The sequence below is a fragment of the Musa acuminata genome, chromosome BXJ3-7 (genome assembly GCF_036884655.1).
Source record: "Musa acuminata AAA Group cultivar baxijiao chromosome BXJ3-7, Cavendish_Baxijiao_AAA, whole genome shotgun sequence".
Lineage (NCBI taxonomy): Eukaryota > Viridiplantae > Streptophyta > Magnoliopsida > Zingiberales > Musaceae > Musa > Musa acuminata.
In genome coordinates, this window is record NC_088355.1 from 9,901,001 (window position 1) to 9,914,156 (window position 13,156).

Here is a 13,156-nt window from a genome sequence, read left to right on the forward strand (position 1 = left end):
GATTCGCATGCTCCGCTGCTGATGGACCATCGAAAGCACGTGAATTCGCACGCGCTTCCCGTCTCATCCTATCCTCCAGAAATAGAGTAGAATAAAAGAAAAGATAAAAAAGGGCTGATATCAGGAAAAAAACGATAGCCCACCAAAATCAATCGGGTCCCACCCCTGAAACCCGAATTAGAACCTAAATAAACTTGGGGCGGAAAGGGCGCAACGAGAAGTGGGGTGGGGGCTTCCGAAGACGGAGGAGAAAGCTGCCCTCCCGACGATTTGTCACGGGAGGAAGAAGGGGGAATCCGGTATGAGTGTGGATCTGATCAATTCTCCTTCTCTCTTCTTCATCATGATTTCCTTCTCCGAAGCTATAGGGTTTTCCTTTATTACTTCTCCCTCCTGATCTCAGCTATTCCAGGACGAAGCATCATTCATCAATCTCCTTCACCTCCCACTGCCCTGTCCTGCGGAAGTGCGTCTTCCGGCGACGATCTGTTGGTAATTAGCTGATCTGAGGCGCACGCTGGGCGATCTGGTGGTTGATGGTGCGTCTGAGGGCGGATGTTGGATAGATGCTCCTTTGCTGATCCGTCTCTGCTTATTTCGTTCACCTTCTCGCCCGCATGGGGTATGTATGTAACATAATTATCCCCTCACTTTCTTTACCAGATATTTTCGTTTCCTTTTTTGTTGGCCTCCTTGCTCTCTATGCCCAAATTACGCGTGTAGCAGTTCAAGAACCTCATTTCCTTTAGGATAGTACCAGATCTGTCTGGTGTGGGTCGATTAGTTTGTTCGTTGAAGTTTCATGATTTCAAACGAGCGAATGGTCCGGAGAATTTGAGGGCGAGATAGAAAAGTCTTACCCTTGTATAAGTTGTAATAGTTACCGAGAGTCGTACCATTGGTTATCTATTGGTCTTTTCTGCATGTTGGTGTTCTTGTTTTTTCTTTCTCTTCTTCTTTTTCTACTTATAGTTTCCTTTGTCTTTCATCTTATATAGTCATTTGAAATCTAATCTAGAATTGATGGTCATACTAGATACCTTAGATGAATGCTTATTGAAGCAAATGCTAAATTCTTGACAGTTCTAAGCGTCTTATGGCGTGTGAGGATGAACACTTTTAATATTTAGAGACCTCACTTATTTTTTGCAAAATATATTTTTTACTTTGGTTTGTAGAGCAAAGCAAAGGATTACTGCTCTTAAGTGTTGAATCCTGAGTCTGTTGACATGCCTTATTCTGTAGTTCTCTACTTGACAAATGCACATTTCTAAAAGTGAAAAAAAGGGGAAAACACCAAGAAACACTCATTGTTTCTAAGAGTTCACTAAAAGAAAAAACTAAACTATATCGTGCCTTTCATTGTTCTTGCCCAGGTTCTGTTATGTCTTTGTTGTTTGATCTAGTTTTCAACTTTCACAAATTTATTAAGGATGACCTATTGCACGAGGTTTCTGTGAATGCATTATCTAGAAGAGTCAATATATGCAGTCTTAACCCTGCAAGAAGAGTGGTAATTACTGTGACTCGAACCTACTTGCAACATTCCTGATCTTCAGTGGCAACTTATTGGAACATGGACTACGTTATATGTACATTACGTGTTATATGTTGTTGTTCTATGTATTTGTTGGATTCCATGTGATGTATTTATTTTGACTTGATTCATCATGCTTATATACCATTATTTTAGCCATGATTATGTATGAGATACTTTTTGTCGATGATCTGGCCTAATAAGATAATCAACCAAATAACTTCAAAGGCCTAAAATCATGGTCCAAAATGCTTAACTCTAAATTTAATGTTAGCTTAGCCCTCCATCCACTTTCGATGCAAGACTAACTAAATTGTCATAATCTCCTCCCTTCAAGACTTAATATTCTCGTCGAGACATTCTAAAGTGTCATGATGCATCTCACAAGAAACAAGGGAATTTCTTTGTCATATGGGATATGCTTTCTTTTCATTCCTAAACTGTCACCATTATGTTAAAGTATGGAATCATATGATAGCAATACTAAAGATGTATGGACAATGAAGAGCATATGGCAAATGTTGTCTTTTTTTTGTGTTTTCTTCCTTATGAATTGTACAGGAATTATTTTCAATTTGAATGTCAGTCTGAGATTGTGCAGTTTGAGTTTTGAAGACAGTGACTAGTAAAGTCCATATACCTCAATCCTGAAACCCTTCAATCTGAGATTGTGCAGTTTGAGTTATGAAGACAGTGAATAGTAAAGTCTATATACCTCAATCCTGAAACCCTTCAATCTGAGATTGTGCAGTTTGAGTTATGAAGACAGTGAATAGTAAAGTCCATATACCTCAATCCTGACACCCTTCAATCTGAGATTGTGCAGTTTGAGATTTGAAGACAGTGAATAGTGAAGTCCATATACCTCAATCCTAACACCCTTCAATCCATATTAATGATGATATAATTCCTGTTAATATCCGAGATGATCGAAGTCTTTATGTTTTTCATCTTGTTCACATTATAAATTGTATGAATTTCATGAACCTATTCTGGGATTTGATCCTAATTTGCAGCATTGCTAAACCTGCTTTGTAACAGAACAGAGGTTGTCTTGGATGCTATACCAAGCCTGCTCCAATTATTGCTGTGGATGAGCCTTCAAAGGGTTTGAAAATCCAAGGCCGAACAGTGAAAAAACCTAATTTCTCTGAAGAATTTTGGAGTACAAGCACATATGAGATGGAAAATAGTGGAGTTCAATCACAAAAGAGCATTTCTTCAATTAGCACATTGGTAAATACCTTGGATCACCATGGTGGAATAGGAAGCACAAGCAACCATCCAGAATTTGTGAACCATGGTGAGTGTAAGGCTGATCTACTCCTTAAGTGTCTTGGGGGTAGGATAGCACCTATTATTCTTGAAGCAATGAAATATTTTTCAGACAATCTCTACTTTAAAATTTTCTGCAATTTACTGATGTATAGAATGCATGGGGAATTCCCAACACCTGGAAGGTGAAAAAAATCTAACCGGATTCTTTACTGAGTGCTGTTCATGGTATTGGCAGATGTTATTAGGTCTAACAGAAAAGTTTTCAGATTTTACTCTTACTAAAAGTTTAGAACAATAATAGTGAGATTTTCTGATGCCTATTTAGTCACATTTTCAGCTTTTAAATTATCCATAACTTTTATCTTACACCATTGGGTTCGACGGAGGCTGAAGATATGTAGCGTGTTACATTTCTAGAACTAAATATTTGAATTCATCTCACCAACTAGGATTGAAGTTGATGATGGTGGTTAAGAGTTGTTTTAAAGATTTTGATAAAATTATACAAGTGGATTATGTGATTTTGATCTCTGAATGATACTGCAATGGAAACTTACTTGACCCATACTGAGATATAGCTCTTGTAGTCTGCTGCATTTAACACTTGGGACTTTAATATCACAGGTCTTCTTCTATGGAATCAAACCAGACAGAAATGGGTTGGAAATAAAAGGCCTGAGACCCAGTCACAGCAAGTTCGAGAACCAAGATTGAGGTATATTCTTCATGAAGTTCCTTTCTCATGCTGCAATAGAAAATATACTATTATTCATTATATATAAAAATCTAAAAAATTTGATAACTAGTGGAGATAGTCTTAAATTAGGAGCTGCAACTAGAATAAAATTTGTTATGCAGCAATCCTTAGAAGTGTACCTATATAGAGAGATAATGCATTATTAAGCTAGTATCTCACTATAAAGGTGTACTTGGAAGTGTATATATAAGCCATGATTTTATGAGCTCTAGCAAATATGAGTAAATTATGAGAACAAATTCAGGAAAGAAACAATATAAAGAAATTTGGCCTCTGACTATTTCCTAGCTAATTATTCTGCATGTGAATTTAACTGCCTAACTACCAAAAAATAGCTCAACTAGTCAGGGATTTTGATAACACTTTGTTCTACATGGTGAACAGACATGGCACTGTTTGTACAGTGAGAAAGGATACATGAGTTTTGTATGGTATCAATATTGGTTTAAACTGTGCTTCATTGAGAAAAATATTACTGATCTTATGCCTTATGATGCAAGATATTAACTGTGATTGAAGATATTGACTGAGATGATGTATCTCAGTTAATATCTTTTAACTGAGATGATGTAAGATAAGTCATCTGTTGGTCTTGCTGCTTAGAACATAAAGGGTATCCAATCCGAAGGTAAGAGGAAGTAGGATCTCCTAAGCAAGGCTCACAATACTTTTGTATGTTTTAGATGTGCTATGATGATATAGATCATTTTAGTTAGCCGCTTACCAACTTAATCTTTTTGACTGGAATGATGTCATTCTGTAGATGTTGTCTAGTAGAGTAAAATCCAGAAAAGTATATTCTAGTTTAAAAGATCTTGCAGACTTGCAAATGCTCTCCCAGCCCTTAAATAGATCAAGGTTATCAAGAAACTGCTGCCCCCTCCAATGATCCAGGTTCAGGTTACTTGTTCAGATTCATGATATTTTTATATTTTAGAACATTGTGGCATATTTCCAAAACATCACAGGCAGGGATCCTGATTTATTTAATTTCATGTGTAAACCACCCAAGGACAAATAAAAACCTACGAGCTTTAGACTTCTTTGAGAAAAAAGTTTTAAATAAAAAATAGGACACTAAACAGTTAAGGATTTGCATATTGTTATAACATCAGTTAGATGAATAGATAAAAAATTTATGGTAAAAATTAATTATGTTCTCTTAATGTTACAAAATAATGAACTAACTAATCCTAGGTCCTATCTAACAAAATAATGAGCATTTCATTTTTTAAGGTAAATACGTTATAAATCTACTCATTGATTTGTATGTAAGCAACATTTAGTTGGTTGTGTTACTATTTAAATATTTTTAAATCAATATTTATCTGCTTTCTGGAATTACAAACATGGACTTTAGAGGATTGACATGTTCATCATTTTGAGAAGAGAGCTTGTACAGATTTAATACACAATGAATTTAGTTGTAGAAGGAAGGAGAGCTTGTATGGATTTGTCTTCCAATTTATTTAGTTGTAAAAGCTATAGCGCTTCAATTTTGGTGGATGCAGTTGGAATGCAACATATGATGGTTTGCTTGGAAGCAACAAACCATTTCCACAGCCCATTCCTCTTGCAGTAAGAACTAGACCTCAATATATTTGTTTCTTGTGCAGCCCAAATTAGTTTTTTTTTTTTAATTTCAAATGATGGCAGGAAATGGTAGATTTTCTTGTGGACATTTGGGAGCAGGAGGGATTGTATGATTAGATCAGAAATGGTTGTTTTTTATCAGACCAGAAATGTATGAATACCCTTGTCCATTTGATCAGAAAACGATGTTTACTCATTACAAGGACGTCGAACTGTAATAGAATGCTAAATCACATTATCATTGTGATCTCTCTTGCTCATGCAAAATAGTGTCAAGACCGTTAGTCTAGTTGTATATCTTTGAATTGGCAATCTCTTGTGTTTAGATGCAAGTTCTGTGATTTAGTGCTGAATATACCTGTCACCGTTACCTTTCTACCGTTTGGGGGCAATGTATTCCGTTACCAGTAACTCTGTGGTGTAAAAAGTTTGATTGAACTTGAACGTGGCACCTCGTTTTCTGTACCCACTCCATAAAAAATTGCCCTAAGTTTGTCAGATTGGGATGGGGATCGATTAGGGGTGAGATGTTCAGTCTGACTGGATCGTCAGTACTAAGACAGTAGTTACGCATAATATTTTATGATATGATGTAATAAAATATAATAAATTTGAGACAAAAAAAAATGTATTGTAGGGCAATAGAATCCGACTTTATAAAAAGGTGGAAGCGAAATGTGGAACGTTAAACAAAAAAAGAAGCTTATTTATACAAAAAGATGCTGATATTTTGACTAGCAAATGTATATATCACATAAAATAATGAAAATATTATCCACCTGATGGTTTTTTTAGTTATTAAGCTACTGAAGTACTGATAAATACAAAGACAAACGAAAAGGTTCTTTGACAAGAGTCGTTTATGGAACATCCGCTGTTCTATTCCATCTGTCTATGGTGAGCCAAAAAGGGATAGGAGTATTTTTTTCACATAGGAGTGTTGGGTCTGTAGTCCATTAGTTTAGACTATAGAAGACTTTAATAATCCATAGTCCATTTTAATCATAATTTTTTTTTATTTTTTAATCTAATCCAAAATGGGAGGCTAATGATGGCTACAATCAAAAAATTACAACAACGTAACTTAAAAAAGAAAAAAAAATAATAACAGCCTCAGTTATTATCTTGTAATTGTTGTTTAGATTTTAAGATTTATATATTCATTTAGATTTATCTCATGATTTTTTTTTATTTTTTAAAGATTTTTATATAAATCTTAATATCTTATTTAATTATAATTTTTATTTAATTTTATTATGTGTCACTGAGTATTAATATCTGTTTGTATACAAATTGGAGCTGTAAGAGTTTACCGGATTACAAGATCATTTGGATGGAAGCAATCCAATATTGGAATGACTTCTGACAGCTAAGGAAGTAAGCTTGAAGTTGTGCGTCATGCAACCGCAAGCACCACCAATTTATGGAGCCGCCCACTAATACTCATTATGCGTCAATGCTTCATGAGCCTTCTCCCACGAGGACTAGTGTGAGGCGTCCAGAGAGGCAGTCTTACCACCCCGCATGAATTTTCAATTTGAGTTGCAATTGATTGCCACATAAGATTAAGAAGAGTATTATAAGCCACAGCAGACGTTGGATGTCACTATTACATGAATTTTCAATTTGAGTTGCGATTGATTGCCACATAAGATTAAGATGAAGAGTATTATAAGCCACAGCAGACGTTGGATGTCACTATTACATGAATTTTCAATTTGAGTTGCAATTGATTGCCACATAAGATTAAGATGAAGAGTATTATAAGCCACAGCAGACGTTGGATGTCACTATTACATGAATTTTCAATTTGAGTTGCAATTGATTGCCACATAAGATTAAGATGAAGAGTATTATAAGCCACAGCAGACGTTGGATGTCACTATTATATGCAGCAATCTCAAGTAATGGAGGAGCACAAGCGACAATGACTCGATAATTATCCGCATCGTTCTCATAGAGTGAAGAAGCGCAAGCGACAACAGTGGGTTGATGATTGACCTTCCGAAGGGGCAAAGGGCACATCAAATCAATCAGCCATCTCGCTCCAAATGAATAAGCCCCCACTTTGGCTAAAAAATATGAGATTAGGTCAGTCAAATTTCTTGGGCGAGCAATCATCTTCCACCAGTCCCATGTACGAATCGACGTCTTGCCCTGAAGAGGGTATCCATCATCCCAATGTACAGCTCTCAGCAACGCATACATACGCTGACCGAATGGTTTTACTGCAGGCAGAATTCTCTCGTTACGATCCCAATATTACGACTAGGGATCATTCATATATACTTTGACGTCTTCGCAGATGATTCGACGACACGGTAATATGTTCGGATAAACCGATTTCTTATACTCGGTGCTTGCGGGTGCCATTACAGACATATCCAATGGTTCCTACTTCCTCCTATAGCCAAGCCAGCTTAGCAGCTCTGTTGATCCCAAAAATACTGTGCCAAGAACTTTTTTGTTTCTTAAGCCAACATGCCAACGACTAGGCGATTCTTTTTTTCTTAGAAAGAAAATTAGCTAGCAAAAAACATAATCTGAATCACCTGCTGCAAGAGAATTCTTCGCTACATGATCGAAGGTACTACACATGGAGAACCAAGCAGCAAGGTCAGGCAGTGATTCCTAGTATTCCAAATCGTCAACATGAAGACGAAACAAGGGGAGATTTTTTCGGCGTGTATATATATATACATATATATATACACACACACAGAGAGAGGAAGCTTCATAAGCATCGAAGATAACTACTGGTATATTTTACCATCAACAAAATCAAAACATGGGCGTTGGCGACATGCACGGCGATCTTTGTATGACCAAGAAGACTGAGGTCATGTTTGCGCCGTCCGACGCAGCTGACGCCTTCTTGGCTTGGATGGATCGCTGGACCTGGGCTTGCCGAAGATTCCACAGAGAAGGCATCCAGAGACGTCTGGCGACGGCGGGTCTACGGCTGGTGGGACGGCGCCTGCGCGGAAGGCTTGCCTGCCACCGATGCGTCTGTGCTCGGTCGTCCCGCTCGATCCAACACTTTGCGAGTGCCCGAGTTCCCTGAACTCTGACCCTCCTCTTCCTCCCCCCTCCTCCTTCTCCTCGGAGAGGAACCGCTCGTGCCACACCATTCCAGATGAGCCTGATCTCCTGAAAGTTTGTACAGATCGTTGCAGGCCAGCCATCTCTCTTTCTCTCTCTCTCTCTCTCTCTCTCTCTCTTTCTCTCTTTCTCTCTCTCTACTTTTGTTTGGGCAGGCAGAAGAGCTCTGTGCTAATATGCAAAAACGGGAAAGGAAATCGAAGAGGGCCAAAGAGAGAGGATTGGTATGGTCAAGCACTCATCATCTCCATGGTGATGACGGAGACATGGCGGTAGGGATCATAATTGTAAAAGGTACGTCCATAATTGCTGATGCCATCTTACTCATTAATCCTTTGTAACCTTTGGGCGATTTTCCTATGAAATATCCTTATTTTATATATTTCTTAAAAGGTTACTTTCTTTTATATTTTAAATAATAATACTTTTAATTTTAAAAATACTCGAAATATTCCTCAAAAGTTTTTCTATCAAAATTTCTGCTCAATTTTACTATTTTTAACTATTGTAATATTTTTATTTATATCATTTATAATTTTTCAATGATGGTTATAATATTTTATTGATATACTAAAAATATATAAATATTATTAAAAAATATTATAAGTGATGTCATGTATCTTTGGTTCTCATTGCTTATATATATATCATTACAACATCATAATTTTAGGTTTATCATTAGTTTGATTAAGGTTAAAAATTCATTTATTCATTTCATACGTTTTCAAGTAAGACTTACAGTGTTTTGATTGAGAACACTATAACAAGTCAATTTTTTGGATAATTTTCTTTTAGACTATATCAAATATTTTTTTTATTTCATTTGACTTATTTACAATGTTTTCAATTATATTTTACTGTGTTTTTATTATGATGGTCAAATCACTATAACAAATCAAAAATATTATGATAGACCACTTGGAAAACATCAAAACTTAATGATTGATCCAAAGAAGCTCATAGAAGAAAATATTATTTTCGAGAAATAAAAGTTCACTACCACTCGACATCACAACAAAATTGCTTTTCGAATTCGATGCAAAGGAAGATCAAGTATAATAAGATGATTCTCTGAATAAGGCGTTAAAGCAAGATTTTTTAATTTTAAAACAAGATAGCTACAAGAGAGGAGGAGATTGAAATCAACAAGTAGATTATCACCTAATTGAGTTTTTTTATACTCTTATTTTATGTTACTTAATCCTTTATAGTCAACACTTTTGATTTTAAAGGAATAGACATTGTTTACTTGCAGTCTTATGCTTGTTTTCATCATGATAGTTTTCTCTTCGAACCTTATACCGATCACATCATAACGAAGATCATGGGATAATAAGTTGACTATGTAATTTTTTTTAACAAGAAACACTTGTATGAAATTAAAGAAGAGAAAATAAAGAATGACTATGATATAAACAATTATAATAAAGGTAATAAAATATTTTAAAACATTTTTAAAGTTAATAAAATTATAATATATTTCTTAACATACTACGACAACAATAATTCCATAAAAAAAATACAAATCCCTTATCAACATGTTAAACCATGAAAACTACACCTAATCACTTCACATAAAAATTCTCAAACAAAAAAAAAATCAAAATACCATCTGACTAATACAAATAAATTTTAAAAGCATGAAATGCGACATGATCGATATGAATAAAATATTCTAAATGTCAATTTTTAGAAGCTTTATGAGCCGCTCTATCTCGAGTAAATTTCTATACATAGTTATTTTGTCAAATAAATTTATGATAAATTCAATACAAATATGATTCTCAATCTTCTACTCCCATAAGACAGACAAGAAAATTCATGACAAATTGATGTAGCAAGACCTACACAATGCTAGCTCATGATAGACTTGGAAAGAACCAAACTGAAGGAGGCCAATTCAAGTGACGACCAACATGATCTATTGGCTCAATCTTTTTACTCTCCATGTTGAATGTTCCTATGTCACTATCTGCATACTGAAAGTACGCGCAAAACTCTAATATGTTATTAGTGAAATAGATACAGTTGTGTTTCAACTCCGGAAAGTCTACGGCAGATAGGAACATGGACTGATTGCTGCCCAAAAACAATGTTTGCTGGTGCAAGCTCTTCACCTTCTTCCACCGGAGGTCGTGTTCGTCCAGGGCAAACACCAAAAATAGACTAGTATGCGAGATGATAGGATCCTCACCGGCGTGCCTAGCGATCAGCATCAGATTACCATCTGGCGACTCGACCAAGTACATCATGCATCCTATATAAGCTTCATCTATGTCTGAGGAGACGATCGTAGACACGATGACAAGTCCATTTGGCTCCCATGCCATGACTGTGCCGCCATGGCTAGCGGTGTAAAATTTGTCATAGCAGTGAATCACATCGTGAAAGCCATGAGGTGTTTGTATGGATGTCCAAGCCTCGTCACCAGCTCGAGCAAAGGCTAGCCGCTTCCGAACACTATAGATCATCACGACGGTGAAATTACCGTCTGCATCGGGAGCCATCGAGAGTACAGCCTTGTGGAAGAAGAAGCGACGCATACGCCATACAGAGTACGCCAGATAAACCACATCGCCATTTGTTTGTTGCTCGCCTATCATGAAGTTGTTGATTCGTTCTTGGGAATCCCGAACGATTATAACAAAGGGTAAGGTTGTCACCGAAGGAAGCGGAATTTGGACGCCGGTGAGTGGATTCAAGAGGTGCATGTTGCAATTATCGTCCACGGTGATCAGCCAACCGTGACATGAACCGATACAAATCCGGCGTCTGATCATGGGTTCCGGGCATGGAACCTTGTATATTTTCTTGTCTGCGATGGAGAAGAACCAAGCCACGGTATCGCTGTGATCAGGCAACATGAGCCATGGGGATTGCAACTTTGGTGGACAATGATGCTTGAACTTAAAGGCCAAGTTCCAACTCTTGCAAGCAGCTTCGAGACGTATGCAATCGGGAATAGAGAGTTTATCATGGATCAGACCCAACACATCTGTCGAGAGCTTCGACCAATCCGCCATTGGCGATGACCTCCGACTGGTCCTCCGTTGTAGTCGTCCCTTCCTCGATGATGAAAAGAAAGGAATGCATACTTTGACTTATATAGGAGATGGGAAGGAATCTCAATTAATGTGGTGTGATTTATTCCACATTAATTTTATTTTAAAATGAGAATTAGATAAGTTATTCCTTATTAGGATATTTGAAAATAGAAAATAAATGTTGAATAATGAGATATCCTCATATTTGGATTTTTAAAATAGGAAATAAACAATGATCGTGAGATGTTTATCATATATATATATATATATATATATATATATATATATATATATAATAATAATAATAATAATAATAATAATAATAATTTAATCTCTAAATTTAATTTATCTTAATAGAAAATATATGGATATTTTCTTTTACATCCTCTTCTCTTTCTCAGGTAGTTTTACTTGGGGAGAAGTACCAATCTCTTCTAATGCACCTTTGTTTACTTCTTCTATATTACGAACTTATCTTGAATTATATATTAACTAAATTGATCTCGATTGATCAAAATGAAATTGATTTCAAGTTAGTATGACAAAAATTCAAAGCAAGTTGCTATGCTTAGCAACTGTTAAAGAACGCCATAGATGAATATCAAGTTAGGTAGTCAATTATATATATATATATATATATATATATATATATATATAGTATATCTCATCTTCGTTATTTATCTTTTATTAAAAAAAATATAATATATCTAAAAAACATTTTCAAAAATGAATTAGATGATTTCTCTGAAAAAGCATTTTTTTTCCTCAAAAGACACTCCTGTTTATGTTTTTTTCCCAAATTATGTCCCTTAATTCGAATAATACCTAAAATACCCCTCATCAATCCCAATAGTATTATTCTTTTCATAAGTTTTGAACTTTTATTTGGCTCATATATAGTATTTTTAATAATATTATATTGTTTTTATTGAGGTGTTAAAAATATTATAAAGAAAAATAAGTAACATTATATTGTGTTTCTCATTGCTTATAGATCATTACAATCCTCGTTTTTAATCTTATTATTGGCTTATTTAATGGTAGAAGCCTATTCGGGTCCTTTATAGACCAATTTTTTTTAATCTTAATTTGAGTGATATTATTTCTAAACTATTATAAATACTTATTTGAATCTTAGGACAATATATCAAATGATTTCTAGTGTGTTTTGATTCTATTTAACTCATTTATAATATATTTTAATAATATCATAACATTTTATTGAAGTGTTAAAAATATTATAATATTATTAAAAAGATGGTAAGTTATATCATATTGTATCGTTTTAGTTGTCTTTGTTCATAGATTATTGTAGTACTAAATTTTTTAAACTAGAAGTTGATTTGATTGAGATTATAAGTTCATTTGTATCAATTATAGTAATTTCATGTAGATTTTATAGTATTTGTTTATAATGATCAAAACATTATAACAGATAGGAAAAGTATGAACGAAATTTTGGACATTATTCAAAACTTTTTAAAGAAATATCTATCGATATACTGATGGTAATTTCACGAAATTTTTCTTATCTTTTAAGAAAAATTTTCTATTCAATAAAACTAAACTTCTTTAATAATTCTTCTTATCTTCTGTTTATTTTTAATATATACAATAATATCAAAATGGAGAAGAGAGAGAGAGAGATAGGTTAAGAGCCATCTTCTTCTAAAACAAAACTTCTGCTCTCCTCCACCTCATCTCCCATTCCCATTCTCTCCCAACAAGACTCGTCCATCCGCCACCTGTTGTTTCTCACTTCTCAACATCTTCTAAAACAAAACCTCTGCTCTCCTCCACCTCATCTCCCATTCCCATTCTCTCCCAACAGACTCGTCCATCCGC

At 35.1% G+C, this 13,156-nt stretch overlaps 3 protein-coding genes across 5 annotated transcripts; 1 reads left to right on the plus strand and 2 right to left on the minus strand.

Annotated features, from left to right (window-relative positions):
• Positions 1 to 172: 172 nt before the first annotated feature.
• LOC135583493 (uncharacterized) lies at positions 173 to 5,477 on the plus strand. Of its 3 annotated transcripts, none has more exons than XM_065157844.1 (6): positions 173 to 299; positions 404 to 626; positions 2,579 to 2,840; positions 3,440 to 3,530; positions 5,084 to 5,150; positions 5,229 to 5,477. In XM_065157844.1, the coding sequence occupies exons 2-6, from the start codon at positions 618 to 620 to the stop codon at positions 5,280 to 5,282; spliced, it is 483 nt and encodes a 160-aa protein (XP_065013916.1). In that variant the 5' UTR covers positions 173 to 299; positions 404 to 617; the 3' UTR covers positions 5,283 to 5,477. The 3 variants fall into 3 exon arrangements, with proteins under 3 accessions (XP_065013916.1, XP_065013917.1, XP_065013915.1); XM_065157845.1 differs by having other exon boundaries at positions 404 to 622; positions 2,584 to 2,840; XM_065157843.1 differs by lacking the exon at positions 173 to 299 and having other exon boundaries at positions 419 to 626; positions 2,584 to 2,840.
• A 2,528-nt stretch (positions 5,478 to 8,005) lies between these two features.
• On the minus strand, positions 8,006 to 8,350 carry LOC103991862 (MAPK kinase substrate protein At1g80180). Its single transcript, XM_009411402.2, has one exon. It carries the CDS (start codon positions 8,348 to 8,350, stop codon positions 8,006 to 8,008), a length of 345 nt encoding a protein of 114 aa, XP_009409677.2.
• Positions 8,351 to 10,126: 1,776 nt separating this feature from the next.
• On the minus strand, positions 10,127 to 11,471 carry LOC135643788 (F-box protein At2g05970-like). Its single transcript, XM_065161144.1, has one exon. The coding sequence runs from the start codon at positions 11,288 to 11,290 to the stop codon at positions 10,127 to 10,129; it is 1,164 nt and encodes a 387-aa protein (XP_065017216.1). The 5' UTR covers positions 11,291 to 11,471.
• Positions 11,472 to 13,156: the final 1,685 nt, after the last annotated feature.

What these genes read in the sequence shown, in the direction of transcription:
- LOC135643788 (XM_065161144.1), bottom strand. Translation starts at nt 11,290, where the DNA reads ATGGCGGATTGGTCGAAGCTCTCGACAGATGTGTTGGGTCTGATCCAT.
- LOC103991862 (XM_009411402.2), bottom strand. Translation starts at nt 8,350, where the DNA reads ATGGCTGGCCTGCAACGATCTGTACAAACTTTCAGGAGATCAGGCTCA.
- LOC135583493 (XM_065157843.1), top strand. Translation starts at nt 556, where the DNA reads ATGTTGGATAGATGCTCCTTTGCTGATCCGTCTCTGCTTATTTCGTTC. An exon ending in GTTCGAGAACCAAGATTGAG is followed by an intron (nt 3,531 to 5,083) that starts GTATATTCTTCA and finishes TGGTGGATGCAG; the next exon opens with TTGGAATGCAACATATGATG. An exon ending in CACAGCCCATTCCTCTTGCA is followed by an intron (nt 5,151 to 5,228) that starts GTAAGAACTAGA and finishes AAATGATGGCAG; the next exon opens with GAAATGGTAGATTTTCTTGT.